Source organism: Vitis vinifera, chromosome 11, assembly GCF_030704535.1.
Source record: "Vitis vinifera cultivar Pinot Noir 40024 chromosome 11, ASM3070453v1".
In the NCBI taxonomy this organism is placed as follows: domain Eukaryota; kingdom Viridiplantae; phylum Streptophyta; class Magnoliopsida; order Vitales; family Vitaceae; genus Vitis; species Vitis vinifera.
This window is the reverse complement of record NC_081815.1, coordinates 17,584,543-17,612,415: the sequence shown is the minus strand read 5'-3', so window position 1 is coordinate 17,612,415 and position 27,873 is coordinate 17,584,543. Positions and strand designations below refer to the sequence as shown.

Genomic DNA, 27,873 nt, shown 5'->3' with positions numbered 1-27,873 from the left:
ATCCAAAGTGAAAGCAATAATTCGCCTTGTCTGTGACTCTGTTGTAAGCTTATAATCAAGTTCAGATCAAAATTGTCATGGTACCATATACAGGGGACACGAGCACTAAATGCATGCTACTTTGACAAAACTTTATGGTGATTTGAGCACCAAAAATGAACAATAAAGCAATCAAGGGAGGAATGGAGTTATAACAAAGGCAAGAAATAATGGAAACAATTGCTCAAACCAAAATCCTTACAGCAGACTTAATGGCAAGCAACTCTTCTCTCTCAACCTTCTTCCAAACCCCATTAATCAGCAACTGGCCTTTCACACCTTCACATAAAGTAACATCTTTATCATCTGAATCGTGGCCCTCTATTGTTTGATCCTCAACAGTTTCCCTCATCTTCTTGACACTTGAGTTATCCAACATCTCAATATCAAAACAAGCTTCTCTTTTTCTGCTACAGTGCTTCAATTCCCACAGCTCCCTTCTTTCTGATGATTCTGGGGGCATTTTTTGGTTATCATTATGGTCAAGAGCAGGAAGGCGGCCAGAAGACCCAAGAGCACGAGGCAACATACCAATCGGACATGGGTTCCATGACTTTGCCACAACCCATCTGCTATGGTTTCCATCATCACCATTTGTTGTCGTCTTCACAATGCTGCCCTTCACTCGATGACGTTTAACTAACTCCAGCTTCTCAGCTGCTTGGCGGATAGCATCCTCCTGATGAACAAGAAGTTTTTCAAAACTCAAGGGGGGAGCAGTCTCTTCAGTAACATCTGATTTTGATAAACCTAGCAAACAGAAACGGCTGAGTTTCTCAATCATAATGTTATTTTCTGCCATCTGCGCAAGAAGCAGAGCCGAACCCATGATCAGCTTGTTGTCAGGGGCTGATACTAGAAGACATTTACGTAGAAGTTCTAGGAGAGTTGCTTTTGGTATCTGTATTTCAGAGTAAAACCCCTTGAAGTGCTCAACAAGCCATGCAAAGAGTGAAGAAAGGAGTTCAATTTGGCCAATCTCAACATCATCCTCTGACGATATGAGATGATGTCCACCTATCAAAGATTCCAAGTGAATAAAAATTTAAATAAAAAACAAAGCAAGTCACAACTTGATGATTTTACTAAATCTTTTTAGACACATGTGAATTACTACCAGGAAATCTCCAACGAAGACTATAGAGCTCTATGCTATTCCACACCAAGCTAATTACAGATTACCCAGAGTGATGTACATATATTGCTGAGTTTTGTCTAATCCCTACTTAAATGAAGAATCCAATTTATTTTCACAAATGAGATCATGAATAATTCAAATCATGGCGATGTGTCTAAAAAAGATAAAACTGTGCTCATAAGATAATTCAGTAGAAGGCAAGTCAGAGATGGTTGCAAAGGTAATTACCAATTTCAATTTTCATGGCTTCCTGAGTCTCTATCATATCAAGAACTGCCTTAAGAAGGGTCAGAGGCAATTCCGGTTCCTTATTTGAGAATTTGGTTAACAGAAGCTTCCAGTCATCAAATACAGTTTGCATATTGTCAGTTCTCTGGCCAATTTGAGAATTTTTCAAAAGCTCAGCCAAGTGCAAGGAATCAGACGTCTTCAGCAACAAATCCAGTAGCACAGATACTACTTCTGAGGAGTAGGAAGAATATAACAGAACAAGATTCTTCAAAATCCTGGTAATCTGTTTCTTGGGAACTGAAAATTCATATCATATCTATCAGAGAAAGCAAATGCTTTATATCTAGACATTTAAAGAAATATTGACAGGCAACCATGGCTTAATATTTCAAAGCCCTTTTGGTATCTAATTTAGTTGGTGGGAGCGATGTGAACTGAAAGATGTTAACCAATTTGAATGTCTGCTTTGTTAAGCAAAATTTTGTTGACAAATTATACTACCTTCTATTTTCTATACAATGATGTACTGTTCTATATTACATGTTTCATGCTGACGTTTAGGCTATGTTTAGTTCCCAGAAAGTTTAAGGGAAAATGCGAGGGAAAGAAAATAAAGAAGAAAAGGAAAAGGAAAGAAAAAGTGAAGAAATAAATAAATAAATTTAAAATCAATAAATTATTTTTATATGTTTCTTCAAATCAATTTCATTTATTTTCGTTGATTATATAAAGATTAAATAAATTTAAAATACATAAATTTCTAACTAATTTTAATTATATTTTATTTTCTTTCTTATTTTTTATAGTGACACCAAACATAAGAAAACAATTTTCCTCTGCATTTTTTTCTTTCCTTAGTATTTTCCGGGAACCAAACATAACCTTAGTAAACCTATTTACCTCATAAATAACTTAACTTGGCATTGAAAAAGATTATATTTAAGTTCCTGAATGGTTTTTGTTCCTTGTTTCATTCCAATACCATTGTAACACTGAGGGCAGGTTCATTGACATGCAATGGAGTCATTAACATTTTTATTAATTGATGTTAGCTTAGCTATATGTTCATGCAAAGTACATGGCTTCAGTGTAAAGACAACATTTTCACAAGTATTCAAAACCCTCACCACTTTCTATGTCTAATAGACTGAACAACCCCCAAACACCCCCCCCCCCCACTTTCTATCTCTAATAGATTGAACAGGATTGGATTAAATTGTTTTACCTCCAGAGTTGGAAGAGAGGAGCTTTCCAGTCATAACTGAGAAGAACTTATTACTTCCACAAAGTAGTTCACCATGTTTACCTGGAAAAAGAAGCAGAAATCAGTCAAATCAAAGTTCCTACACTAAAAGGAAATAATGAAAGTCATAACAAAGTCATGTTAGATCAATTGGAGAAAGGAAAATGTAATAACAAAATCATGGTTTGTCCCTTTGAGCACTCATAGAACTATCAATCATTTGATGTGAGAAAATCCAAGGTACCTGCACAATGATGAACCACACACTTTTGTGAATTCAGGATAATAACAAAAATTTCCATGTTTCCCCTACCTTTTCCCTAAAAATGTAAAATACTAAGCCATCCCACAAAACTGCTGTTGAAAAGGCAAAACTTCCAAATAAGGTCGGCCATGCTTAATGGGGTACAATGGTAAAAATGAGCTTCCCTAATGTGAGGACGTTAAAATGGATGACTGACAAAACTTGAAAGATTGAAAAAGAAATAAATGCATCCTGTAGGAGACTAGAGGGAGTGCCTTTTTGGAGGGAAGATGAGGGAGACTGATCTAAGAGGGTTTTAGCATACGTAACTGAAACCAACAAATGTGTCACTAAGGAGACGTGAGTTAATTGAAATTAAAGATGCTGAAAGGAAAAATAAGAAACCAAAAGAACTCGGGTCAAGCCAACAGGAAAAGACATGGGAAAAAGACATGGTGGCCTCATCAACTCTAAAGCTTCTTCTGAGGTAGGGAATGGAAGAAGGGTGAAGTTTTGGGTGGATAGATGGCATAGGAAGGAACCCTTACATGTGTCTTCTCCCATTTTATTTGCCTTAGCTATGAATAAAGAGGCTTGGGTAGCAAATGTCTGGGAGGAGCATGGGGAGGGGGGACACTAGAGCCCTTGTTTTCCTGAACATCTGAATGACCAGGAGTTGGATACCGTGAAGTCTCTTTTCTCAAGCTTGCAAGGGAAGTCTGTGAAGAGGGGAGTGAAGGATAAGGTGATGTGGATGGAATCAAGAAATAGTGCTTTCTTGGTAAAATCTTTGTATGCTATGTTGGAGCCGAGGTGTTCAATTCTATTCCCCAAAGGCATTATTTGAAATTCTTGATTTCTGTCTAAAGTGAGCTTCCTCGCTAGGTAAGCTTGTTGGGGGAAGGTTCCGACTTTAAAGCAACTTTCAAGGAAAAGTTAGTCCTTAGCAAACAAATGTTACCTATGTAAAAGCAAGGTGGAATCCATTGATCATATCCATCTTCATTGCCCTAGAGCTATGGAGCTTGGGCCCTTGCTTTTTGCATTATTTGGAGTTGTTAGGGTTCTTCCTTTGTCAGTTGAGGAGACCTTATTTAGTTGGCATGGTTCCTTTGTGGGAAGAAAGCAAAAGAATGTTTGGAGAGCAGCCCCATTGTATCTTTTCTGGACTTTGAGGAAAGAGAAACCAAAGAGCATTTGAAAATACAAAACAACCAGTTCAGTCTTCAAAGAGTCATTTGTGTTAAATTTGTTGCTTTGGGTTAGAATGTATATTGCAGAACTGTCTTTATTTGAATTTGTAGATTGGGCGGGGTCTAATCAAGGGAGAGCAGTTTTTTGCATTTTCCCTCATTTTGGCTATGCTATTTGTTTTCCTTTGTATGCAACCCATGTATCTTGGTGTATAGCCTTCTTAATTAATATATCTTTCCTTTTCCTTATAAAAAAAAAAAAAAAATTAATGGCTGAAATGACTCTAGATAGAGAGAATGGAAAACAAGGATGCATATAATCAACATCAATTTTTTTCATAGGCAATGATATAGTTCATTAAAAAAGCAAAAGCACAACAAAATACACCGAAAGTATATAAAGAGCACCAAAGAGAACCACAAAAAAATTAAAAAAAAAAAGAGCCAAGGACTTGTTTCTGATAAAAAAAAAAAAAAAAGCCCAGAGCCAAGGAGCAACCAGGTCGATTATTACACATGATCCACATCAATAGTGTGGACACAAGGTTTTATGGTGGCCATTGTTGATAATTCAGTTCAGACACTTACACAAAGTTACAGTGTTCTTAATTTGTGTAAAAAACTATTTTTCAATTATATGCAGCAAATTTTCCATCAAAGAATTCAGGCAAGAGCTCTAAAACACAAAAACCTGTTTCTATTTCTAACTTTAGGTATCATTCTTTCTTGCATCAGATCTACCATAATTATTGAAAAGGTTTTACTACTAGACATTTCTCATAGTTTCCAAATTTGCATGATGCACGTTCTGATACCATTTTTTTTTTAAGAAATGCATATAACATGCAAAGGATCTGTATATCTAAAGTTTACAGTTGCACATTAGCCAAACAGTTTCAAAAACAAAAACAAAAAAAAAAAGGTGAAATAAAATCAATAAAATAGGCAAGTGATTAACAAAATGCAGAAGTAGAACATAAAATACAAAAAACAGATCCAAAGATTTTAAATGAAGCAAGAACACATTAATGGAAAAGACGACCAGTTCTTTGTGACCATGTGTGTTTGGTGGCAAGAAAGGGCAAGAGAGGATAACAATTAGAACAGCCATTAGTCAAAGAAAGCAAACTTTTACAAGAAATTAAATATTTATTTTGGACCATTATGTTACTACATACAGCTAAAATTCAATGAAGTAGTGAAAATTTCGAAGCCACGTATATGGCTGCATTTGACAACCATGCCACTTGTGCATGTATTATGCATGTAAAAAGAAACATATGGTAAATCTTTATGAAGAGCATTTGCAGAAGAGAAGGCAGTTGAACATCCAATCATTAATGCAAGATTCACTGGAGAATGACTTCATGTATCACATAAATCAGAGATAAAAATAAACTTACAAAATTATTTTCACCAATTAATTTTTACAATAAATAAAAAAAAATTGTATTTCCATACATACGTTTTCCTTTGGCTAATGGGCCACCTGATCGCGAACTCTGCCTCACTTTCAAACAGAAAGCCAATTCACGGATTTTAGACTTGATTTCTTTTCTGATGTTGGAACTTCCATCTCTTTGCAATGGAATTGCCTTCTTTTGAGGCTCCCAATAATAAGATTTCAACCAATCAAGTGCCTGAAAATGTCAAAACCAGATGTAAGTTATGATAAGGTTTAACACTCTAAATTTTCCACTGACAGTTTAAGAAGCAAGTGAAAAACCAAAATTGACAAAATACAAGAACAAAAACAGACTGACCAGTAGTGTGAGAGAAAAATAAAGGAAAGAAAAAGAAAAAGGAGAAGGAGAAACAAAGTGATTACATCACGTAAGCATTCTTGATCATATAATGTTAAGTAAATTTTTTAGAAAAATATAATTTTTTAAAGCCATTGGTCCATGTAACTTTTACACTTCTCTGAATCAACATAAACTATTTCCAAAAATAGTTTATGATCAAAAAATTGTACTAGTATTATTGACCAAAAACCAACATTCTTGCACTGATGGTTGTTTCATCATTGGCATCCAGTTTTCACTAAAACCAAACAAAAATGGATGGGAAAGTTGAGTGCATTCATTACAAACAGATATCGACTAACCATGACATCATGTTCTAGTTGATGCAAATACCCAAAATAAGAGTAACTAGTAGGAAATAGCTAAAAGAAATGCTTCAATTGATGACCGCATAGACAAGAACAAAGTATACCTTAACTGAGGCAAGACGAACCAACAGCAGTGAAGGGAGATCACGGTGGGAACCCTCTAAACATGGAACAACATAAAAGCACAAACCAAACTTAGTCCAATCTAAAGTCAAACCAGGAAGAATCAGGAGCCAATTTTGCATCGTAATTCAATAATAGACAAAGTCACTGGCCTTGTGGCCCACTAGAATCTTATCACTCTCCACCTGGGAGTGTTCAGAGGACTCAGCATTTAGAGTCCCATATGCATTAGGCAACATAAAAGTAAGTTGCTTACCATGACGAATATCAATCAGCATACGTGGAATACCAATTGCATCAGCTGCCTCGGCAATTGAAACCTGTTTCGCCTTGCGTGTCTTCTCAACAACACCATTTACAAGCCTTCAAAACAAAAGAATAAAGCCTGTAAGCCTAATTTTCTTACCTGTGGCTCATGGATTTGTGCACACAAGCATGTGCAATAAAATTAGTTCTGATCTTCAACATTACATACAACTTTAACCAGATGATGAGAGTTAGAAACACAGAGTGCACCCATATGAATGTAGCTATGAAAAGCTTACAAAGATTTCAACTTGCATTCAATTGGCTTCTAATCAACTCAGTTTAAGTGTTAGAAAAACATTAGCATTGTCAAGTATGCGGCTACCAAAAAGCTTACAAAAACATTCAAATGGTGTTCAATTGGTTTCTAAACAAATTGGGTCAAGATTGTAATCCAAAATTCTTCCACATTTATAGGAATGCATTATTCTTAAAAATGTTGTTTTTAATGCAAAATCTATCCAAAAAAAGGAAGAAGAAAGAAGAAGAAATAGTTCCCAAATATTAGGCCACTCCTTGTGAGATTAGTAGCATGATGGAGATTTCTTTTAGAGGTTTTTGGATAGAAGGGTGGGAGGAAAAACACTACTCGGCTGTTAGACTACCACTTACCAATAACTCTAGATGTTAGGAAGTGGGCAAAAACGTATATAAGGCCAACATTCCCTCTTGTGCAAGCCCCTCATGTATGTGGGACAATCAAATGGGAGAACAAAAAGCATTCGAAGTACATTGAACCCAAGACTTGCAAGAACCAAAACCTCAATAACAACTACATGCACAGCATAAGGTAACAGACACTCAAAGAGGCTTTAGACCAAAATACCTCTTGGAATCAAATCTCTAATGGCTCATTATTTATAGAACAAAAAATAAAAGAAAAATGAGAAAAATTGGGAAAAAAAAAAAAATTGGGGAAGAGAAAATGAAAGAAAAGAATGGGATGGTTGTCTTGCTTATCAACTAGCATCCTAAATAAATACACACACAAATATATACAAACATACATACATATATAGATATATATATATACAAGGAGAAAGAAGAAAAGCCAAATATACAGCCACTTGATATAACTACTTATACTCTCAACAAAAAACAAGACATCTAGTATGGATTATAGAGACAAAAAAGTGAGAAAATTTCCCGAACAAAAGGGCCTCCTTATAGGCCCATGTGATGGGTATGATTTCTTAGCCTCATTCTACCTATTGGTAACCACGGGATTATCCTCGAAGCATATGAGAAGCAAGAAAATTTCCTGAATGAAAGGGCCTCTTTATAGGCCCCTTGCAATGGGTAGGATTTCTTAGCCTCATTTTGCCTATTGGTAAAATGAGCTTTTGTTAAAGGAAGACAAATACTGGACACTGTGCTGAAAGCCAATAAGATAGTAGATGAGAAAAGACAATCTAAAGAGGAAGGGGTAGTTTTCAAAATTGATTTTGGAAGGGCTTATGATCATGTGGATTTCTAGACCATGTACTTGAAAGGAAGGGATTCAATTCTACATAGAGGACCTGGATGAGAGGTTTATCCTCTCTCTCTTTTGCAATTCCGGTAAATGGTAATGCCAACGGTTGGGTTAAAGCTCCTAGAGACTTGAGACAAGGAGATCCACTATCTCCTTTCCTCTTTAGTATTGTAGCTGATGTGCTAAGTAGATTGATGTTGAGGGTTAAGAAGAGTAGGTTATTGGAAGGCTTCACTGTAGGAAGGAGTAGGACTACAATCTCCCATTTGCAATTTGCAGATGACACCATCTTTTTTTTCTAGAGCTTGTCTGGAAGAATTACAAACTTTTAAGATAATTTTGTTAGTGTTTTGGCACATTTTTAGTTTTAAAGTCAACCTAGAAAAGAGTACTCTATCTGGCATCAACATTGATCCTGATCAACTCATTAAGATGGCATCAGTGCTTGATTGCAAAGTGTTAGATTGGCCTATTCCCTATTTCGGACTTCCACTAAAGGGGAACCCAAAGGCAGGTGTTTTCTAAGATCCAATGATTGAGAGAATTTTGGGAAGATTAGATGGATGGGAAAAAGTCTAGTTGTCTTCAGGTGGAAGGATAACTTTTATCCGTTTGTGCTTATCCCATATTCCTTGTTATTTCTTTTCCACATTCAAGATCCCTTCTTATGTGGGCCAAAAATTTGAGAACTTGCAAAGGGATTTTCTTTGGTTAGGGGTTGGGGAGCACAAGAGAGACCATTAGTTAGGACTTGGCGTGTAAGCCTAAAGGGGAAAGGGGACTAAGGTTTAGGAAGATATATGTAAGGAATTGTGCTTTGTTAGGGAAATGACTTTGGAGGTTTCTAAGTAAAATTTTGCTCTTTAGCATCAGGTTATTCTAAGTATATATGAGACATATACTAATAGACGGGATGCTAATACTATAGTCAGGTGGTCACATCGTTGCCCTTGGAAGGTTATTGTATAGGTCTTTCAAGGTTTTTCTAGATTCACTCAATTGGTGATGGGAGATGGGATGAGAATTCAATTATGGAAAGACTTATGGAGAGGGGATCAACCTTTGTGTTCTCCATTCCTAGGTCTATTCATAATTGTCACAGCTAAAAATAGTACTATTTCATCAATTTTTAGGTTCACTAATCCTTTCTCTTGGAATTTAAACTTTCGTCATAATCTTTCTGATTTTGAGATAGGATATCTTAAAAGACTCATGTCCTCTCTTTCTTTTTGCACTTATCCCCTTTTGTTCTTGATGCGAGAGCTTAGTCCTTATCTTAGTCAGGTTTACTTACAATAAAATCCTTCTTTTCGGTCTTGTCCAACCATATTGATCCAATTCCATTTTTCCTATTGATTTTGTTTGGAAATCACAAACCCCATTTAAGGTCAAGTCTTTTGCTTGGTTAGTGGCACACAAGAAGGTAAACATCAATGACATGCTACAAATGAGAAGACCTTACAAAGCCCTTAGTCCTGATGTTTGTTTGTTTATAAAAAGTGGTGAAACAATAAATCATCTTTTCTTACATTGTCCTTTGACTTTCAAGTTATGGTATAAACTATTGAAATTGGCTCAATTGGATAGGTTCCTCCTAGGAGTATATGTGACATGATGACTATCTCATATAAAGGGTTGGGAAGTACCATTAGAGGCAAGGTGTTATGGCAGTTCGCTTGTCTTGCTTTGATGTGGGTTGTGCGGCAAGAAAGAAATGCTAGGATTGTGTTTAAGACAAGGCGAGAACTTCAGAGAGTCTTTGGAATATTATTCCTTTCTTAGCCTCCCTTTTGGGCCTCTTGTACCACAACTTTTAAGGGTACTCCCCTTGATATGATTCAACTTGACTTGACGTTGGTGTGTAAGTCTAAAGGCGTAGGCTAGCAAGGACTGATTGCTTTTTGTATATTCCGATATAGGTTATGGCACCTCATAGTTGTATAGATTTACTTAGTACTATAGAGGTTCCTATATACTTTTTGTGTAGTTTTTTCTTTAGGATTCATCATCCTTCTACTGTACTTATCGTCACGTTAATATATTTTATTATTGTTTCTCATCAAAAACCAAAAAAAAAAAAAAAAGAGATTAGTTTGGACTTTCATATAAAACTGCAAGATTTATTACACTATATCTTTATATTAACTTGGAAATGCTATAGATTAATAGATCAATGCATCAGAAATTAAAAAAGAACCTTACCTCATGATTGCCATGCAGTATAGCATTGCCAGCATTTCTTCCGAGTGCAAAAGATCATCATTTGCATCAACTCTACAACCAGCCAAGAACATGCATGAATATAGCTACTTTGTAGGCAAAATAAAGGGAAAGCAATCTTAAACACAATTACATAACACAATATTTAATAAAGCTGAAAATTGAAATCTACAAAATAAAAGAAAGCAAGGATAAGAAAATAAAATACACTCTCATCTAAATGTTAGAAGCTAGTAACTCCTTCCTATGGATTTTTTTTTTTTTTTTTTTTTTTTGTGACAAGTAAAATCAGAAGTGTATATATAAAAAGAAAGAGGTGCCTAAAAGGCGTCCTTAAACATACAGGAGGTATACAATGGTTACCTTAAGGCAAAACCAAAAGTAAAGAAGGGCTACAATAAACAACACCTGCCCTCACCTAAAACCCAACCAATCAAAGAAATTAATTAAAGGTCCTTCACAAACATCTTAGTCCAAGACTAGAAATTACAAATAAAAGAGTTTAACCTTTAGACCGAAAGCTCCTCCTTATCAAAAGCAAGTTTGTTTCTTTCTTTGCTAACTGACCAAAAGATATATAATGGAGTTGTCTTTCATGCCTTTTTGCACTTCTTGCCCACAAAGAAGTCAGCCAACCAAGAAGATTCTCTCTAACTGTCAAGAGAAAGACCCAAGACACACCAAAGAGAGCCAAAAGTAGCTACCAAATAACTATAGCCTTTACGCAGTGAAGTAGAAAGTGATCAATAGTTTCTTCTTCATTGTGGCAAGGGAAACATCTATTTGCTAAGGACCACCACTTCCTCTTAACCTGATCCAATGTTAAGGCCATTCCCACGATGCTCCCAAGCGAAAAAAACTACCTTAGGAGATACGCAAGAGCTCCAAATGATGCTCATCGAAAAAGGAACCAAACTTCCTGGCTCTAAGGCAACATAGAGAGACTTGACAGAAAACTTCTCGCTCTTTAACTCTATCCAAAGCACCCCATCTTTGACATATCTAGACACCCTCTTCTCTTGAATTCTCAAAAGGAACCACTTCACAATTTCCACCTCTCAATCATTGAATGGCCTATAGAAACAAGGATTCCAACCACCCCTTTCAAGCGTCAAGTCCCAAACATCTACCACCACACCTCTTTTGAAACAGCTAAGGCAAATAAATAGGGGAAAGAAGCACACAAAGAATTGTCACAACACCACTTATCCTTCCAAAAACTCACCCCTTAACCATTACCCACTAAGAATGAAATCCTACTACTGAAAAGATTCCATTCCTTCCTTATAGCTTTCAATAACCCCACTCTATACCCCTCTCCCACTTCACAAGAGCACCACCCCCTTCTTCTTCCTCATACTTCCCACTAATGACTTGCTTCCAAAGAGTCCTTTTTTCATCTGCAAAGCACCAACACCATTTACCAAGCAAGGCCCTATTGAGCGAAGAAAGACATCTAACGCCCAAACCACCCTTCCTCTTATCTTAAGAAACAATCGCTCACCTTACTAAGTGAGACTTTCGCACAAAAGCCCCCTCACCCCAAAGAAAGTCCCTCTAAATCTACACTAATCTCAATCTAATCAACCTTAATATGCATATCAAAGACATAAAGTAGATAGGCATGCTAAAAATGGTGTTTCGGATTAAAGTGACTCTCCCTCCTTTTGAGATATATTGTCTATTCAACATGACTAACCTTTTGCAAAACCTCTCCACCTCATACCAAGCTGCCACGAATTTAAATGGGGCACCCAAAGAAAGACCCAAGTAAGAGGAAGAGAGAACTCCCACCTTACAACCAAGCTCTAAGACCAAATCATTTAAGTTCTCCACTCTCCCCATCGGTAGTAGCCCGCTTTTATCCAAATCAATTCTCAACCCTTAAATGGCTTCAAACCACATTAGCAACCAATTTAAATAAATCATCTAGTATTGTGAAGCACCACAGAAAACAACAGTATAATCAAATATGAGATTTAGACCCCTACACCAACTCGTTCCCTCACCCTACAACCCGACAAAAACCACCACTCACAACCCTCTTAAGAAGGTAACTAAGAGCCTCCATAGCAATCATGAATAATAGCGAAAAAAAGGTCCCCTTGCCTCAAACCCCTAAAACTTTGAAAAATGCCAAACGAGGTGCCATTGACAAGGATAGAGAACCTAGCTATAGAAATGCACTACTTTATCCAACCAATCCACTTTTTCCCAAAACCCATATTTTGCAACACAGAAAGCAAGAAGTTCTGGTTTACATGATCATACGTCTTCTCTATATCAAGTTTGCAAAGCACACCACACTCATTACTTTTCAATAACAAGTTGATAGCCTTGTCCACAATCAACACTACATCCAAAATTTGTCTACCCATTACAAAAGAATTTTGGGATAGGGGCACCACTTTACCTACCTCCTTTAATCTATTCACTAACACTTTAGCCAACTGCTTATACAAACCACCCACCAAACTAATAGGCCTAAAATATCTAAGATCTTCAACACCCCCTTTTACTAGAATTAAAAATAGAAAAGTTGCATTCAAGCGCTTTACAAATTTGTCATGCTCATGCAATTCCCTAAAAAAAACCCATAACCTCTTCCTTCACAAAATCCCAACTAAACTATCAAAATGCCATAGAAAAGCCAACAAAACCTAACCCTTTATCCCTGCTAAGGTCCAACAGAGCGAAGAAGACCTCTTCAATTGAGAACAACTCCTCTAACCTTATAGCATTCTCACCTCCTAACCCATCAAAAGCCAATCCATTAACGCTAGGTCGCCAATCCTTAGGTTTAGTCAACATGTCCTAAAATGCCCACACCACCCCATCTTGAATTTCATTCTTCTCTAAAAAAACATATTCCATTTATTTTAATCTTGGCTAAGCAGTTCCTCTTTCTATGAGCATTAGCCATCTTGTGGAAAAAAACTAGTGTTTATGTCACCCTTCTTCGGCACACTTCCCTTGATTTTTGTCCCTAGGAAATTTCCTCTAAGAGGACCCATTTTATGAAGTCCTCTTTTGCCTCTTTTCTAGCCTCCACCTCTTCCACCATTAAGGCACAAAAACTCTCTTTCTCATCCTAAAAGGTCACTTACAGCAAAGCCAAACTCTTTCTAACCTCAACTTTGCCACACATTTCTTCATTCCAACTTTTCAAGTTGGCCTTTAAAGCTTTTAATTTTGCTACCAAAATAAAGTTGAAGGAGCCACAAGAATTAAACCCCTACCACTAGCTTTTCAGTAGCTCTTTAAACCCCTCCTCCTTTAACCACAAGTTTTTGAATCTAAAAGGAGCGGGACCTCTCCTCACTCTTACCCCATCTAACAAAATGGGGACATGATCAAACAACAGTCTAGGTAAAACACTCAACACAACCCCATAGAAGTGACACTCCTAATCCTCAAAAACCAAGAATCAGTCCAATCTTGACTTAGACAAACCGTTCATCCCACCACTCCAAGTAAAAGGGCACCCCTACAAGGGAAAGTCTCTTAGGTCCAAATCCTCAACGAGTCCTCAAGACACATTCTCACAAGTTCACAAAAATATATATCTGAGTAATGTTGTTTGCGATAAACAAATCCATGGATTAGGGAAACTTGAGGTTTAAGACAAGGTAATCCTCTTTCTCAACTCCTATTCATCATTGCAACTAATGCTTTAAGTACAGTGTTGTTAAGAGCAGAGGAGAGCAATTTATTAGAAGGCTTCATTGAGTATAGAAGTAGGACTAGAGTATCTCATTTATAATCTGCAGATGACATCATCTTTTTCTCTAGAGTTTCTATGACAAATCTACAAAACTTCAAACTAATCTTTTTGTTTTTTAGGCACGTTTCAAAACTTTAGATCAATTTAGAAAAGAATACTCTTTCAAGCATCAACACGAGTCAAGATCAGATTTCCAGTTTGGTTTTGATGCTTGAATGTAAAATCTCATAGTAGCCTTTAACTTAACTCGGTCTTCCATTAGAGGGAGAATCCAAAGGCAAGCATGTTTTGAGATCCTATAATAGACAAATTTTCGAGGACATTGGATGGGTGGAAAAAAACTTTTTTTTTTTTATTAAGCAGAAGAATAACTCAAATCCAATCAAGCTTGTCCCACATTCCTGGCTTTTTTTTTTAATATAGGTAAACAAGAGAAGCATTAAAAGCGCCAAAAAGGAACACATTCCTCACTATTTCTTATCTCTTTACAAAATTATAGCATTAATGGCATCAAGGATGAGAAATTGCCAAAGAAATTCTTTGGTCAAGGATTGGGAAAGGTAAAAGAGATCATCTTATCAACTAGACCTATTGTATAAGCCTAAGGTGTATGAAAGTTTGGGGTTAGGGAAAGTTTCTTTGAGTAAAGTCTGATAAAAAAATAAAAAATAAAAAGGTTTCTTTGAGGAATCATGCTCACTTAGGGCAGTGGCTCTAAAGGTTTCCTAGGAAAAGTTTCACCCTTTGGCATCAAGTTATTTTGAGCATTTACAAGACATCAACATTCTAGTTAAATGGTCACATTAGTGCCCCTGGAAGGCCATTGCATAGGTTTTTCAAGATTTTTCTACACACTAGCTTTGTGATAGGTAATGGATGAGAATTCGTTTTTCGAAAGATATGGGTGGAAGGATCAACCTTTTGGTTATCAATTTCCAAGACTTTCCAAAGTTGTCATAGTGAAAAACCTTTATATCTAAGTTATCCTTGGCAATTCTTCCTTTTCTTCTTAAGACCTTAACTTTTGTCGTAACCACACCGATTTGTAGATTGAGGAACTTGAAAGACTTATTTCTTTTCTCAAATGTGTACATTTGTCATCAGCCGTCCTAGATGTGAGAGACTGGTAATTATCCTCCTCCAATTCATTCTCAATAAAATCCTTTTTTATGGCCTTGTCCAATCTATAAGATACAGGTGCCTTTTCTCCAGCCAAATTTGTATGGAATCCTAATGTCTCATCTATGATCAAGGTCTTTACTTGGATTAGTGGCACAGAAGAAGGTAGATGCCAATGAAATGTTACAATTGAGACGACCTTAAAAATGCCTTAGCTCTAACTCATACATTCTGTGCACAAAGAGCGGAGAAATAATTGTATCATCTTTTTTAAATTATCTCACTACTTTAGGGTTATGAAACGATCTATACAGACAAGCTAGGATGGATTGGGTTCCACCCACAACCATATGTGACATGATGGTCACCTCATATAACGGTTTGGGGAGTAACCTTAAAAGCAAGATCCTTTGACAAATCATTTGTCTAACGTAGTGTGGATTGTGATATAAACTAGAAGAACCCGATCTTCCCTGATGACTGACTGATGAAATGTACATGTACAAGGGGAGTCACCTATACAAGGACTGGGGTTAAACTTCATCAATTGGGTTCTTGGTTATTACAAGTAGTTCTTGTCAATCTGGAGCTATGGATGTGTTTTTCATGATTTTGACTAGTTAGGGTTGTCAAAGTATTGAGAAGAGAAATTCTTACAAGAGAAGGGAGAATGGGTTGAAGCTCAGAGAAATGTCGACGAGGGGAGGCCGGAGCTGGTTTGCTGTGGACCCTAAGTCCTTCAACCTTTCGCTAGAGGAAGTTGGGGGGAAGCCGAGAGGCTTTATTGAGGAAAGAGAGAGAAGTCTTTCAGCTTGGATTAGGTTTGGGGGGATGTGAGTTTACGCCGCTTGTTGGCTAGGGTGGAGTCTTGCTACAAAGATGAAGACTTGGTGGGTAGGAGTTCTGAATGGGAAGAAGAAGGGAGGAAGTTCAAGTTGGAGTGCAGGTCAAACAAAGCAGGAAGGTTTCTATTTTGTTCAGTGGTGATGGAGGAGGCGAAGAGGTTTTCATTGATTTTCCATGAAGAGAGGAACCTCTAAAGGGGTTGGTCTTTACTAGCGAAGTAGCTTTGTGCTCTAGGAGTCCTACCATTAGCAGATTTTAGGGGAGTAGTTTTTTGGGCAGAGGCGAGGTGTTTTCCAAAGGAGGGGACTGTTTAAGGGTCCTTTGCAGACGCGATTAGGAAAGGGCCAGGTGGGGTGGGAGAAGCTGTTTGGCTACAGTTGGGGGAGAGTGAGATGAAGTGCAAGGAGGAGCAACTGAGGAGGTGCTTGGTAGGGTGGTTTAGAGAGGTTGCAGAGCCTTTCCCAGATTTATCGTTGGTGCAAAGTGCAGTGACTAGGTTGTGGTCTTTGAAAGGGGGGGTGAAAATTTATGTCTTTGGAGGTTTCCTGTTGTTGCTTGACTTTGAATTGAGTTCGGAGGCAAAGAGGGTGGTCTCAAGAGGTTCTAGAAGATGCTTAGACAAAGTTCTGCATCTGGTAAGGTGGACCCTTGCTTGAAGGGGGTTCCCCTAAGGAAGTCTGGGTGAGGGTGTTGGGTCTCCCTTTACATCTATGGAGCAGGGAGGTGCTTCAGAAAATAGGGGACGGTTGTGGGGGGTTTGTCGCTTTGGATGACGACATTGCGATGTTGTCTCATCTTCAATCGGCGAGAATCTTGGTTAGGTCTTGTGGGAGAGTAAAGCCTGGCTCGTTGCAAGTGGTAGTGGGGGCTTCCAGCTTTTCCATTCAGTTGTGGTGGGAAGTTCCCCCCAGTTTTTCGATGCTGGTTCCAAGATACAATAACAATGGTGATTGCGGGCTGGAGGAAGGGGAAAATGTGGAGGGAGGACCACACGCTAGCAAGAGAGTGGGAAAGAAGGGGTAAGCTTGGCTGGTTGCAGACGGAGACGTGTTGCAACAGTTCAACAGGAACACTCAGCAAGGTAAAGAGACACTTGTCCGTCCCACAGAGGCTGCAGCAGGGGAGGTTGTCCAAGAAAAAGATTTGAGACGTACTAGTTGTAGGAGATTGTTTAGTTGACCCTTGTGGACAAGGCAGCTATAGCAGAGCAGGGTCAGGATCTCTGTTTATGGGCGGCAGGTGTTTGGGTGGGACCCAAGGTGTTAAGTGTTGTGTTTCCAATCAGGCCCAAGGCTTTAATGGGTTGGATGGTATTAAGGCCTGATTAGCCTCAGTTTTTGTAGAAGAAGAGGATTTAAGTTTGGGCCAGGCCCACAATTCTCTTTGTACGGCCAAGGGGGTGGGCTTAAGAGAGGGTTGTGACTTTTCAAACATGGTTGTGGGAGAGAATGGCCCTCTAGGGCGTTACAAAGGGGGCGATTTCTCAGCAGAGAGTTAGACGACTGTGCAGAGAGCATGCATCGAGGATGTTGTTGAGGGGCTTGAGATGTCAGTTGTGTCGGCTTTCGTGTGTTCCCATGTGGCATTCACTGACAAAGCCCTAGTGGTAGAGGCGAAGAAGTTTCCAAGCTCTGCTTCTTCTTTGGGGTTTTTGGAATCTAGGTGTCGTTCATTAAAGATGCTACTTCTTGATGGGAGTTTGGATGAGACTTCAGCTAGCGCTGAGAAGGTTTTTTCTGGTAAGGGTGGGGGGGGGCTAGGGCTAAAAAATTAGAGACCCCTAAGGCCCTAGAGCTTGTCTGCATTCCAAAAGAGGAGGTTATGGATAATCTTCCCTCTAAGTTTGTCAATTTTAGCAGCTTTGTGGGGATGCCAGTTGAGGGGTTCGAAAAGGAAATCAGTTCCCTGCTGAAGAAATTGGAGGCAAGGAAAGGGCGGGGGATGAAGGTCTCAAGCAGAAAGAGATACTCTCCTTATGCTGTTCGCATCAAAAGGGAACTCCGAAAATTAGAGTGCTCGATGAACTACAATAGTTCCCCTCTGACTGTTAGAGGAAAAGGAAGGAGTAACGGGGTTTCAGAACCTGTTATGTGAAGTCACGGTCTTCTTTTGATTGCTGGTGGGTGTTTGGAGAGTTCTTGTTTCTGGTTGGGTTTCCGGGGTGTCTCTGTTTAGATTGTATTCCTAGTGGAGGTTTTTGTGTTCTTGGGTTTTGCTTGCCCTATGGCCTTTGTTATATACTTCGTGTGTACTCTATAGCGCCATTTTGCAAGCACATTTAATATATTCCTCTTATTTACCCATCAAAAAAAAAAAACATGATGTGGATTGTGTGGTGGGAGAAAAATGTTAGAGCCTTTGAGGAGAAGTGGAGTACAATAGAGATACTGAGGGATCTAATTAACTTCTATTCCTCTTTCTAAGCCTCTTGTACATCTACTTCTAAAAGCATTCCTCTCATTGTTTTTCAACTTGATTCGTCCTTAGCATACAAAACAAAAGGGTCTGAATAGCAACAAGAGGAGTTTTGATTGAGTTTAAGGAGGTCCTATTGCATTTTCTTTTATACTAAACCATTTGGATAAGTCTCATTGAGTAGTGGAAGGGTTTAGCCATATTTTTTATCAATTTTTTTGTAACTATAGGGAGGACTCCTCATCTTTCTATGTTATTTTTACTCATGTTTAATACATTTTTGTTTCTTATCACAAAATAAAAAACAAAAATATTCTAAATGTCCATAAGGTGATAAAGGAGGGATTCAATGGTGCCAAAATAGAAGAAAGATGGAGGAGAGAGAAAGAGAGAGGGTTGTAGAGAGAGAGAGAGAGGGCGAGTTCGGGAGGAGATCCAGTGGAGCTGTGCGCAAGCGATGGCGTGAAAGATTTCAGTAGCTTGGATGCTCGTACCAGTCAGTGGAAGAGAAGCTTTGAGGTGGAGTCGAAGACATTCGAGATCGAGCTTGAGAGGAAAAAAGGCAAAACGCAAATCTTCATCGAGGAAAGGAAGCGAGGGGTTTCGTCGTGGATTAAGATGGGGCCGGAGAGCTTAGGGTTTGTCACGGAAGGTTTGGCATTGTGTATTGAGGACACACGGACAGGTAGATGGGTAAGAAATTGGAGGGAGAGAGGGAGGCTCTTTTCGCTTTTGCGGGACGAGAACAAAGGAGGAAGCTTCATCCGTTTGGGAGTAGAGGATGGGGAGAAAAAGAGGTTTAACATTTATATCCCTAAAGGAAAAGGAGGGAAAGGGGGCTGGAGTGCGATGTTGGAGATTCTTCAGGAACTGGTCGGTACCACGAAAAGGAAGGAGTATTAGAAGGAGGAGAAGGTGCCGGTGGCGCCATGTGAGGGGAGTAGCTACGCGCAAGTGGTGAAGGGACAGAAGCGCATCGGCAGGTCAGTGGCTAGGGTAGAAGTAAACCACAAGGACCTATACCAAAACCTAAAAAGGCTGGATCAGTGCATTGTTGGGTCGTGGGATTCGAGGTCGGCAAAGGGGGAGGACTTGAAGAGATGGGGAAACCAAATGGCTCGATCGTGGGGGCTGAGGGGAAATTTAGGTTTGGCCAAGCTGGAAAGGGGTAAGGTGTTGTTAGAATTTGAGAGGTGTGATGAAGCTGAAAAAGCCATTAAAATGGGAGGAATTTGGGTAGGGAAGACAATGTTGTGGCTGGAGAAGTGGAACCCTAGGACGGGGTGTCTGTTAGAAGGAGAAAAGAGAAGCGAGGCTTGGGTGAGAATTGTGGGGCTCCCCATCTTGTTGTGGAACCGGGAAATCCTGAGAAAGGTGGGGGAGAAATGCGGGGGGTTCTTGGCAATTGATTCTCAAACGGAGAGGCTGGAAGAATTGCAGTGGGCAAGAATCTTGGTGAAAATATCCGGCGAGGAGCTCCCTAGCATGCTGGAAATTGGGGTCGAGGGGATGTATTACTCGCTCACCTTATGGTGGGAAGTTAGGCCGGTAATGAGAACGATGCCGGCAGAAAGGAAAGGTACAAACAGGGGTGATGCTGTAGGAGAGGTTGAGGGTGATGTAGATACACGCGCGGGCAAGCGCGTGATGGAAGTGGTGGAAGGCGCGAGGCTCGAGACCCACCTGCAGTCGGCTGATGGGACGAGGGGGCAGATGGATGGGCCGGGGTCTTGTTGGGCCATCTCCCGAGGTCCAAATGGACTGGATCTGGGGGACAAAGAAGGCTTGCATAGGAGGCTCTGCCCTGCTGGGCCTCAACGTGGTTTGGACTTGGATGTTGGGCCCGATGGGCTCGTGTCGCCTAAGGCCGGGCCAACTTCCAGTGGGCCTTCGCCTTCTGAAGGGCCTTTGTATCTAAAGGGCTTTGGAATTTTGGAGCCCGTTAAATCGGGTGGGCTATATGGGGGGGATGACTGTCATGACCCATCTGGAGTAGCTTTGCCTCTCGTGTGGACTGGCCAAAGTCAAATGAAGGAGGTAGACGCTGAAGGAGTCCCTTTTTGGGATTATGATGGCAGGAGGAGACAAGCTGAAATGGAGCCCTGTCTCGCAGAGAAATCAAGAACCGACTACGCCCTAATTGAAGAAGCATCGAGGTACGAGTGTGCTCCTATCCCTTGTGGCTTTATGGCATCTGAACTATCTTCTTCTCCTCTCTTCTTTTTTGGTCGGACCCCGTTGGGGGATTTTGGCGACATTTCTGGGGAGGATAGGAGAAACTCCTCTTTGTATGCTTCTCCCCTGGGGGCCCTCGGAAGAGGAAAATGAGTGCCGATTGAGGGAGGGCTCAAGCGCCTGTAAGGAGAGCAGTGGTAAGATGCTGAGACTAGCCCAATTGATGCCACATGTTGGAAAGGGATGGGAGGAGGAAAGTTGGGAGGAGAGTGAGTTGGCCAAATTCAGTAAGTTCTTGGGTTTTTCTACAGAAGGACTGGAGAAAGAAATTTTGGAGTTTATGATTAAGATCCGAAAGAGAAGGGAGAAGGTCCACAGCAAAAACATGCTAGAGAAATCCAGATTTGAAAGGGAATTGAAAAGGCTGGAATGCTCTATTAATTACGAGAGGGGGAAAAAGCAAAAGGGTGAAATGATAGTAGGAGGGGATCAGTCTATGGTGGACAAATGAAGATTAGAATCTTAAGCTGGAATGTTCGGGGAGTTAACGACAGTGCAAAAAGAAAAGTGATTAAGGCCATGATCAGGAGTCAAAGAGTGGATATGTTCTGTCTCCAGGAGACTAAAATTCAGTCAATGACAGAGGGGTTGGTGAGGAGCTTAGGCTCTGGAAGGTTCCTTAATTGGGGTACTGTGGATGCCCAGGGGTCTGCGGGAGGGATCCTGATATGCTGGGATAAGAGGATCCTGGATTTAATGGAATTGGAAGTGGGGTGCTTTTCAATTTCCTGTAGGGTGAGGAATGTGGAAGATGGTTTAGTCTGGATGTTTACTGGGGTTTATGGGCCATTTTCTAAAGAGGAGAGGGAGTGGATGTGGGAGGAAATAGGAGCAATTCGTGGCATTTGGGAGGACCCATGGTGTATAGGGGGTGACTTCAATGTCACCTTGTCAATGAGGGAAAGAAGTAATCAGGGGAGACTAACGAGTGCAATGAGAAGATTTGCTCAAGTTGTTGATGAACTAGAACTCATTGATCTCCCATTACAAGGAGGGGTGCTTACTTGGAGTGGGGGGAGGAACAATCAGGAGTGGGCCAGATTGGATAAGTTTCTGGTGACTCAGAGCTGGCTTGACCAATTCAATGAGGTCGTGCAATGTAGGCAGCCAAGACCGACCTCAGATCACTTTCCTATTGTGCTGATGGGGGGAGGGATAAGGAGAGGTCCGTCCCCGTTTCGATTTGAAAATATGTGGCTTAAAGCTGACGGATTCTCGGATCTTCTCAGGGGATGGTGGCAAGAAATTGAGGTTAGAGGGAGGGTCAGTGTCAGACTAGCTACTAAAATGAAGGTGCTGAAGCATAAGATTAAAGTGTGGAATAGGGAGGTGTTTGGTAGGCTGGAAGTTAATAAGAATTTAGCCTTGCAACAAGTGGAGTTTTGGGACGGGGTGGAAAGGGAAAGAAGCTTGTCTGAAAGAGAGACTGAACTGAAAAAAGAAGCCAAGGATTCCTTTAAAAAATGGGTTTTATTGGAGGAGACCCACTGGAGACAACTGTCCAAGGAATTGTGGCTTAAGGAGGGAGATAGAAACACTGGATTCTTCCATAGAATGGCTAATGCGCATAGAAGGAATAATTCTTTGGAGAGAATGAAAATTAATGGGGTTTGGCTGACTGAGGAGAAGGAGATGAGGGAAGGAATAGTGAGTGTTTTTCAGCAGGTGCTCTCTGAAGAGCCAGGCTGGAGGGCGGATGTTGAGGGACTGCAATTTAAATGTCTAAGTTCCAGTGAAGCTGAAACTCTGGAGGTGCAATTTTCTGAAGAGGAAATCTACGCAGCCTTAATGGGTATGAATGGGGATAAAGCGCCGGGTCCGGATGGTTCACAATTGCGTTTTGGCAATCAAGTTGGGGGGTAGTGAAGGAGGAGATTATGGATCTGTTTAGCGAATGCGTTCGTTTGCTAACAGTCTTAATTCCACCTTTTTAGTCCTCATTCCTAAGAAATGAGGGGCTGAAGACTTGGGTGATTTCCGGCCAATCAGCTTGTTAGGAAGTTTATACAAGCTATTGGCTAAGGTGTTGGCGAATAGGCTAAAGAAGGTGCTTGATAAGGTGGTGTCAGGGGACCAAAACGCCTTTGTGAGAGGCAAACAGATCCTGGACGCGTCTCTTATTGCCAATGAGGTGATTGATTTCTGGAACAAGAGAAAAGAGAAAGGGCTGATTTGTAAATTGGACATTGAGAAAGCCTATGACAGCATTAATTGGAGATTTCTCATGAAAGTTCTGGTCAAAATGGGTTTTGGGTCGCGGTGGCTGGAGTGGATTTGGTGGTGCATCTCTACCGTCAAATTTTCAGTCATGATAAATGGGGTGCCAGCTGGTTTTTTCTCGAATTCTAAGGGGCTAAGACAAGGAGATCCCATCTCCCCGTATCTCTTTGTGTAGGGGATGGAAGTTCTTAGTATTCTAATTAGAAGGGCGGTTGATGGGGGTTTCTTATCAGGCTGCAACATTAAGGGAAGAGGGGAAGAGGAGATGATAGTGTCACACCTGCTCTTTGCGGATGACACAATCATCTTTTGTGATGCTAATAAAGAGCAAGTGTCCGCTCTAAGTTGGGTGTTGGCTTGGTTTGAGGCGGCTTCCGGCCTTAGAATCAATCTTGATAAAAGTGTCCTAATTCCGGTGGGTGAGGTGGAGGACATTGAGGAGCTGGCTGTGGAACTTGGCTGTAAAATAGGAATGCTGCCCACTGTGTACTTAGGGCTGCCCCTTGGAGCTCACCACAAAGCTGTTTCCATTTGGGATGGGGTGGAAGAGAGAATGAGGAAGAGATTAGCCCAATGGAAAAGACAGTATATTTCAAAGGGAGGGCGTATTACCTTAATCAAGTGTACGATGGCCAGCCTTCCCATATACACTATGTCCCTTTTTCGAATGCCGAAGAGTGTTGTAAAAAGACTCGAAAAAATACAAAGAGACTTTCTTTGGGGAGGGGGCAGCTTGGAGAGGAAGGTCCACTTAATTAATTGGGAGGTGGTGTGTACTCGCAAGGAAAAGGGTGGCCTTGGCATGAGGAGGATTGACTCCTTGAACAAAGCGTTGTTGTATAAATGGGTTTGGAGATTTGCTGTGGAAAAGGATAATCTCTGGAGGTTAATGATCGGGGTGAAGTATGGTCAGGAAGAGTTTGGGTGGAAAACTAAAGAAGGCCGGGGAACCTACGGAGTAGGGGTATGGAAGGAGGTCATGAAGGAAGCTAAATGGTGTTGGGAGAATATCAAGTTCAAGGTAGGGAAAGGGACTAGAATAAAATTCTGGTCGGATCAGTGGTGTGGGAATGAGAGGCTGTCCCATGCTTTTCCCCAGCTTTATGAGATGGCGGCCAACAAGAATGCAACGGTTAATGAGATGTGGGAGCATAGCAGTGGCCCAGGGGGCTGGAATCTCAGATTTCATAGAGATTTCAATGATTGGGAGCTGGACTGGATTAGAGGATTGCTTATTAGGCTCAAGGACGTCAAGCTCTCTTCAGAGGAGGACGGGGTGCTTTGGAAAGGGGGGGGCCATGGGAAGTATGGGGTGAAGGAGGCCTATAACGGGCTGGTTGTCATCAATACTTGCGACTTTCCGTATAGAGGCGTTTGGGTGAACAAGGTCCCTACCAAAGTGGCTTTTTTTGCTTGGGAAGCCGCGTGGGGGAAAATTCTCACCTTGGATAGGCTTCAAAAACGGGGCTGGCAGTTCCCTAACCGGTGTTTTTTGTGTGGTTGTGTAGAGGAGAGTGTAAATCACATTCTTCTTCATTGTACAGTGGTAAGGGCCTTATGGGATATCGTTTTTGCCCTTGTGGGGGTTCATTGGGTGTTCCCAGAGATGGTGAAGGAGGCTTTATTCAGTTGGAAGGGCCCCTTTGTGGGGAAAAAGAGGAAAAAAATTTGGAATTCTATCCCGTTGTGTATTTTTTGGACGGTATGGAAGGAAAGAAATAGGTTAGCGTTCAAGGGAGGGGTGTTAAATATACAGAAACTCAAAAATTCTTTTGTTTGTACCTTGTGGAGTTGGGCTAGGGTGTATATTGGAGAGGAGTCCTCTTCACTCTTAGGTTTTTTTGAGTGGCTAGCGACCACTTAAGGGAGGGTAAGGGTCTTTGTTTTTGTGCTCTCGTTTTGAGGCAGATTTGTATACGTCCTGTATGCTTGGTGGCCTTTGCCCTTTAATATATTTGCGATATTTATCAAAAAAAAAAAAAAATGGTGCCAAAATAATGGAAGATATTTCTTTTATCCAATACATGGTTTCTAGACAAAACATTTCTTGAGCTAAGACAAAAGATCTTCTGCAGACTGACCAGAATCTTTGAATTATTCAATCCTCAAAATAAGGTGAGTAATAGAATCTGAAGGGTTCAAATACTAGCAATATTTCACAGAAAAAGCAACTAGGTGGTTGATTTGATATTTTAGATGTGAAAGAAATAACATAGGCACAAATGGGTCTAACAACAAGAGCAAAGCCCAAAAAGAATTTGGAAAAGTGAGCTATGCCCCATGGATGAAATCTTTTATTTGATAGATAATGAAGGATAGGCTTCCTTGCCATGGACAGAGGCTCAGCTATGGGTCTTGAGTGCTCTGGCCGCAAATGGGGATCCAAATCTATTATTTTATTCACTATCATTGAACTAGGAGAGCTTGTAATCTTTTCAAAGTTATGACACAGTCACACATGGCATAAAACCTAATTAATAAGCAGTTAATATTAGAAAGTACAAGAATGTGGCAAGGGAACTAGAACATGCCAGATTACAAGCACTGTTAGTCTTATAGGTTTTTCTAATTAATCAAGAGCACCAGCCTATATGGACATATACCACACACATATACCTGAAAAAGGGGTCTTGTTGCTGAATTTCAATGATTGAAGCAGTAACTTCAACCACAACTGGAAGACATCCTCTGCTTCGCCATGCAGATACCTGAAACCAAAAACATAGATTTCAATATTAAAAAATAAATTGCCCTGTTTGATCGCTGAGAAAATGTAGGAAAAGAAATGAAATACTAGTTTCGAGTTCTAGTTTTTAAGTGTGGTGTCCCTTGTTTTGGTTTATAAAAATCCAAAATTCAAGTAGTTGCATTAGGATAATTTATGAGGAGATTTCTTTCAAAAATTCTGAGTTCAAAACCTACTTTTCTTTTCCTTTACTGTCTCAGCAAGCAAAGAAAGAGAAACTTGAAGTGATTTTCATACTCTTCCAAGAGCAAAGCCAACAGAGTCCTGAGAAGAAGAGAAGAGAGACTGTCTCACAGAGTTCCATTCTTCCCAGTTTAACCATGGAACTAGTTTTTGGCCATGTGATCCTTCGTTATCATGTCTGGATGCTTGCTCGAACCCCAGTAGAGACTCCATTCCAACCACAGTTTCAGATTCAGAAAACTCTGATTGGAAAGAGACCTTAAACCACACCTTGAATTGATATCCAAACTTCAATTTTTCACAAGATTATTTTGATTCTCTTAATCGGTCAAGTTCATTCCCTTCACTTCCCTGAAGTTTTACACTGAAGTTAGTTCCATGAAAAAATAAATAAATAAATAAAAAACATGTGTGTGTCCAATTGAGAACCATTGTTTCCATCACTAATGACTAATCCATGATTTACAGTATAGTTCCACTTAGGCACTTACTAATCCGTTCAAGGCTGCCACTAATTTGATTAGTCAAAGTGTGACCACCACTAAAAGCCCATTGAAAGTGGTCTCCTGCAATAAATAAATAAAAAAGAAATCGCTTATAGAATGTATTCATACATATTTTAGACTCTTGTTACACTGCTGTAGAACATTAAATACAATTAATGGAAACGAAAACATATTTCTGGATGACCATATTCAATCTCAAAAACAACTATAATTAAAATAATACAAACACATTTAAATTGGAGGGCAACATAATCTATCGTTAACATACATGCCAAATTTATCATCCCAGCATACAACATAATAGAAATCCTCTCAAATGATCAAGTACTCACATCCTCCAAGACAATTAAACAAGAACATAACTAGCTCACAGAAATGACTGTATTTCAAACTAATTAGCAAAATAAAGTTACAATTCATTGAGATACAATTATGCCAAATTCCTCACATGAACTCAAAGTTCCCTCTGATTGCTTTCTAGCACTGTATTTTCACCTAACTAATCATGCCCACTTGTTGCACTCAAATAAGAACTTGTTTTTTCATTTGAGGATCAAGTGCCTAAGTTCACATACTAAGCTAAAATCCATTAGCCATAAGTACACGCAACATGGTTGGATGGGCTCTAACTTCATTCTTATTACTTCCAATAATTCTACTGCCACCTAAACCATGTTTGGGAACTCATTTCACTTGATTTGGAACTTGCTTTTTTAATTTAGGTATCAGGTGTCCAAGTCCCAAACTAGGCTAAAAACAATTAAGCTACAAAAATACAAATATATATACATATATATATATATCATATTAAGCCAGGTTTCACTCTCATTTCTTCTACAACCTTGTTTCCACTCATTTGAAGCATGTTTCATTCAATCAGAATTTCTTTGTCCAATTTGGTTTTATATTGGACAGTGCTTGAGGCGTAAGCCTCCGACGTGTTCTTGTTGCTGTGATTGCTAGACACCAAAAATAAAGAAATAAGTAAAGAACGAAAGCTGTCTTTGAATCAAAAGAGCTCGTGTAAAGTGAAATTAGAGGAGAAAACACAAAAATAAAGAAATAAAATAAAATCCCTAACCCTAATTCTAACTCTTATCTCACATTCGGTGGATTGTCGGCGGCGGCACATCAGCCTTCTCAACACCGTCGGCAGCCGTTCACTCCGAAGTAGGCAGCTTCTGCATCTTTCGTTTGTTCCGACGGGATGTCCAGGTCTGGTCCTCGGCTCTTCCCCTCTGCTCGTTGTCCGTTCTTTCTTCTCCCTAATTTCCTCACTTCTCCAATTTTATTTTTTTAAATTATTTTATAGTTCTCCCTTTTCTTTTTTTTTCTTTTTTTTAAATAGCTTAAATAATGTAGGATTAATTTATTAAAATGATGAAAAAATCTCATATTTATAAAATTAGCTATTCTCATTTTTTAAATTGAAGATTAACCCAATTTTTATATAAATATTTTTCAATATTTTCATTATTTTTCAATAAACACAAATGCTCCATGTTTACTTCTTTTTAATTTTTAATTTATTTTATTATAAATTAAAATATATTTT

The 27,873-nt window shown here is 39.7% G+C and overlaps 1 protein-coding gene across 3 annotated transcripts; it reads right to left on the bottom strand.

Moving 5' to 3' along the window:
- Window positions 1-8: 8 nt before the first annotated feature.
- Window positions 9-27,608, bottom strand: LOC100263330 (pre-rRNA-processing protein las1). 3 transcript variants are annotated; one of them, XM_010658589.3, is made up of 11 exons: window positions 27,423-27,608; window positions 26,304-26,378; window positions 25,867-26,163; window positions 25,500-25,591; window positions 10,307-10,378; window positions 6,581-6,687; window positions 6,306-6,361; window positions 5,554-5,728; window positions 2,634-2,714; window positions 1,406-1,705; window positions 9-1,056 (listed from the first exon to the last, which is right to left on the bottom strand). In XM_010658589.3, exons 3-11 carry the CDS (start codon window positions 26,023-26,025, stop codon window positions 224-226), a joined length of 1,875 nt encoding a protein of 624 aa, XP_010656891.1. In that variant the 5' UTR covers window positions 26,026-26,163; window positions 26,304-26,378; window positions 27,423-27,608; the 3' UTR covers window positions 9-223. The 3 variants fall into 3 exon arrangements, with proteins under 3 accessions (XP_010656891.1, XP_019078659.1, XP_059596575.1); XM_019223114.2 differs by lacking the exon at window positions 25,867-26,163; XM_059740592.1 differs by lacking the exons at window positions 26,304-26,378; window positions 27,423-27,608 and having other exon boundaries at window positions 25,806-25,870.
- Window positions 27,609-27,873: the final 265 nt, after the last annotated feature.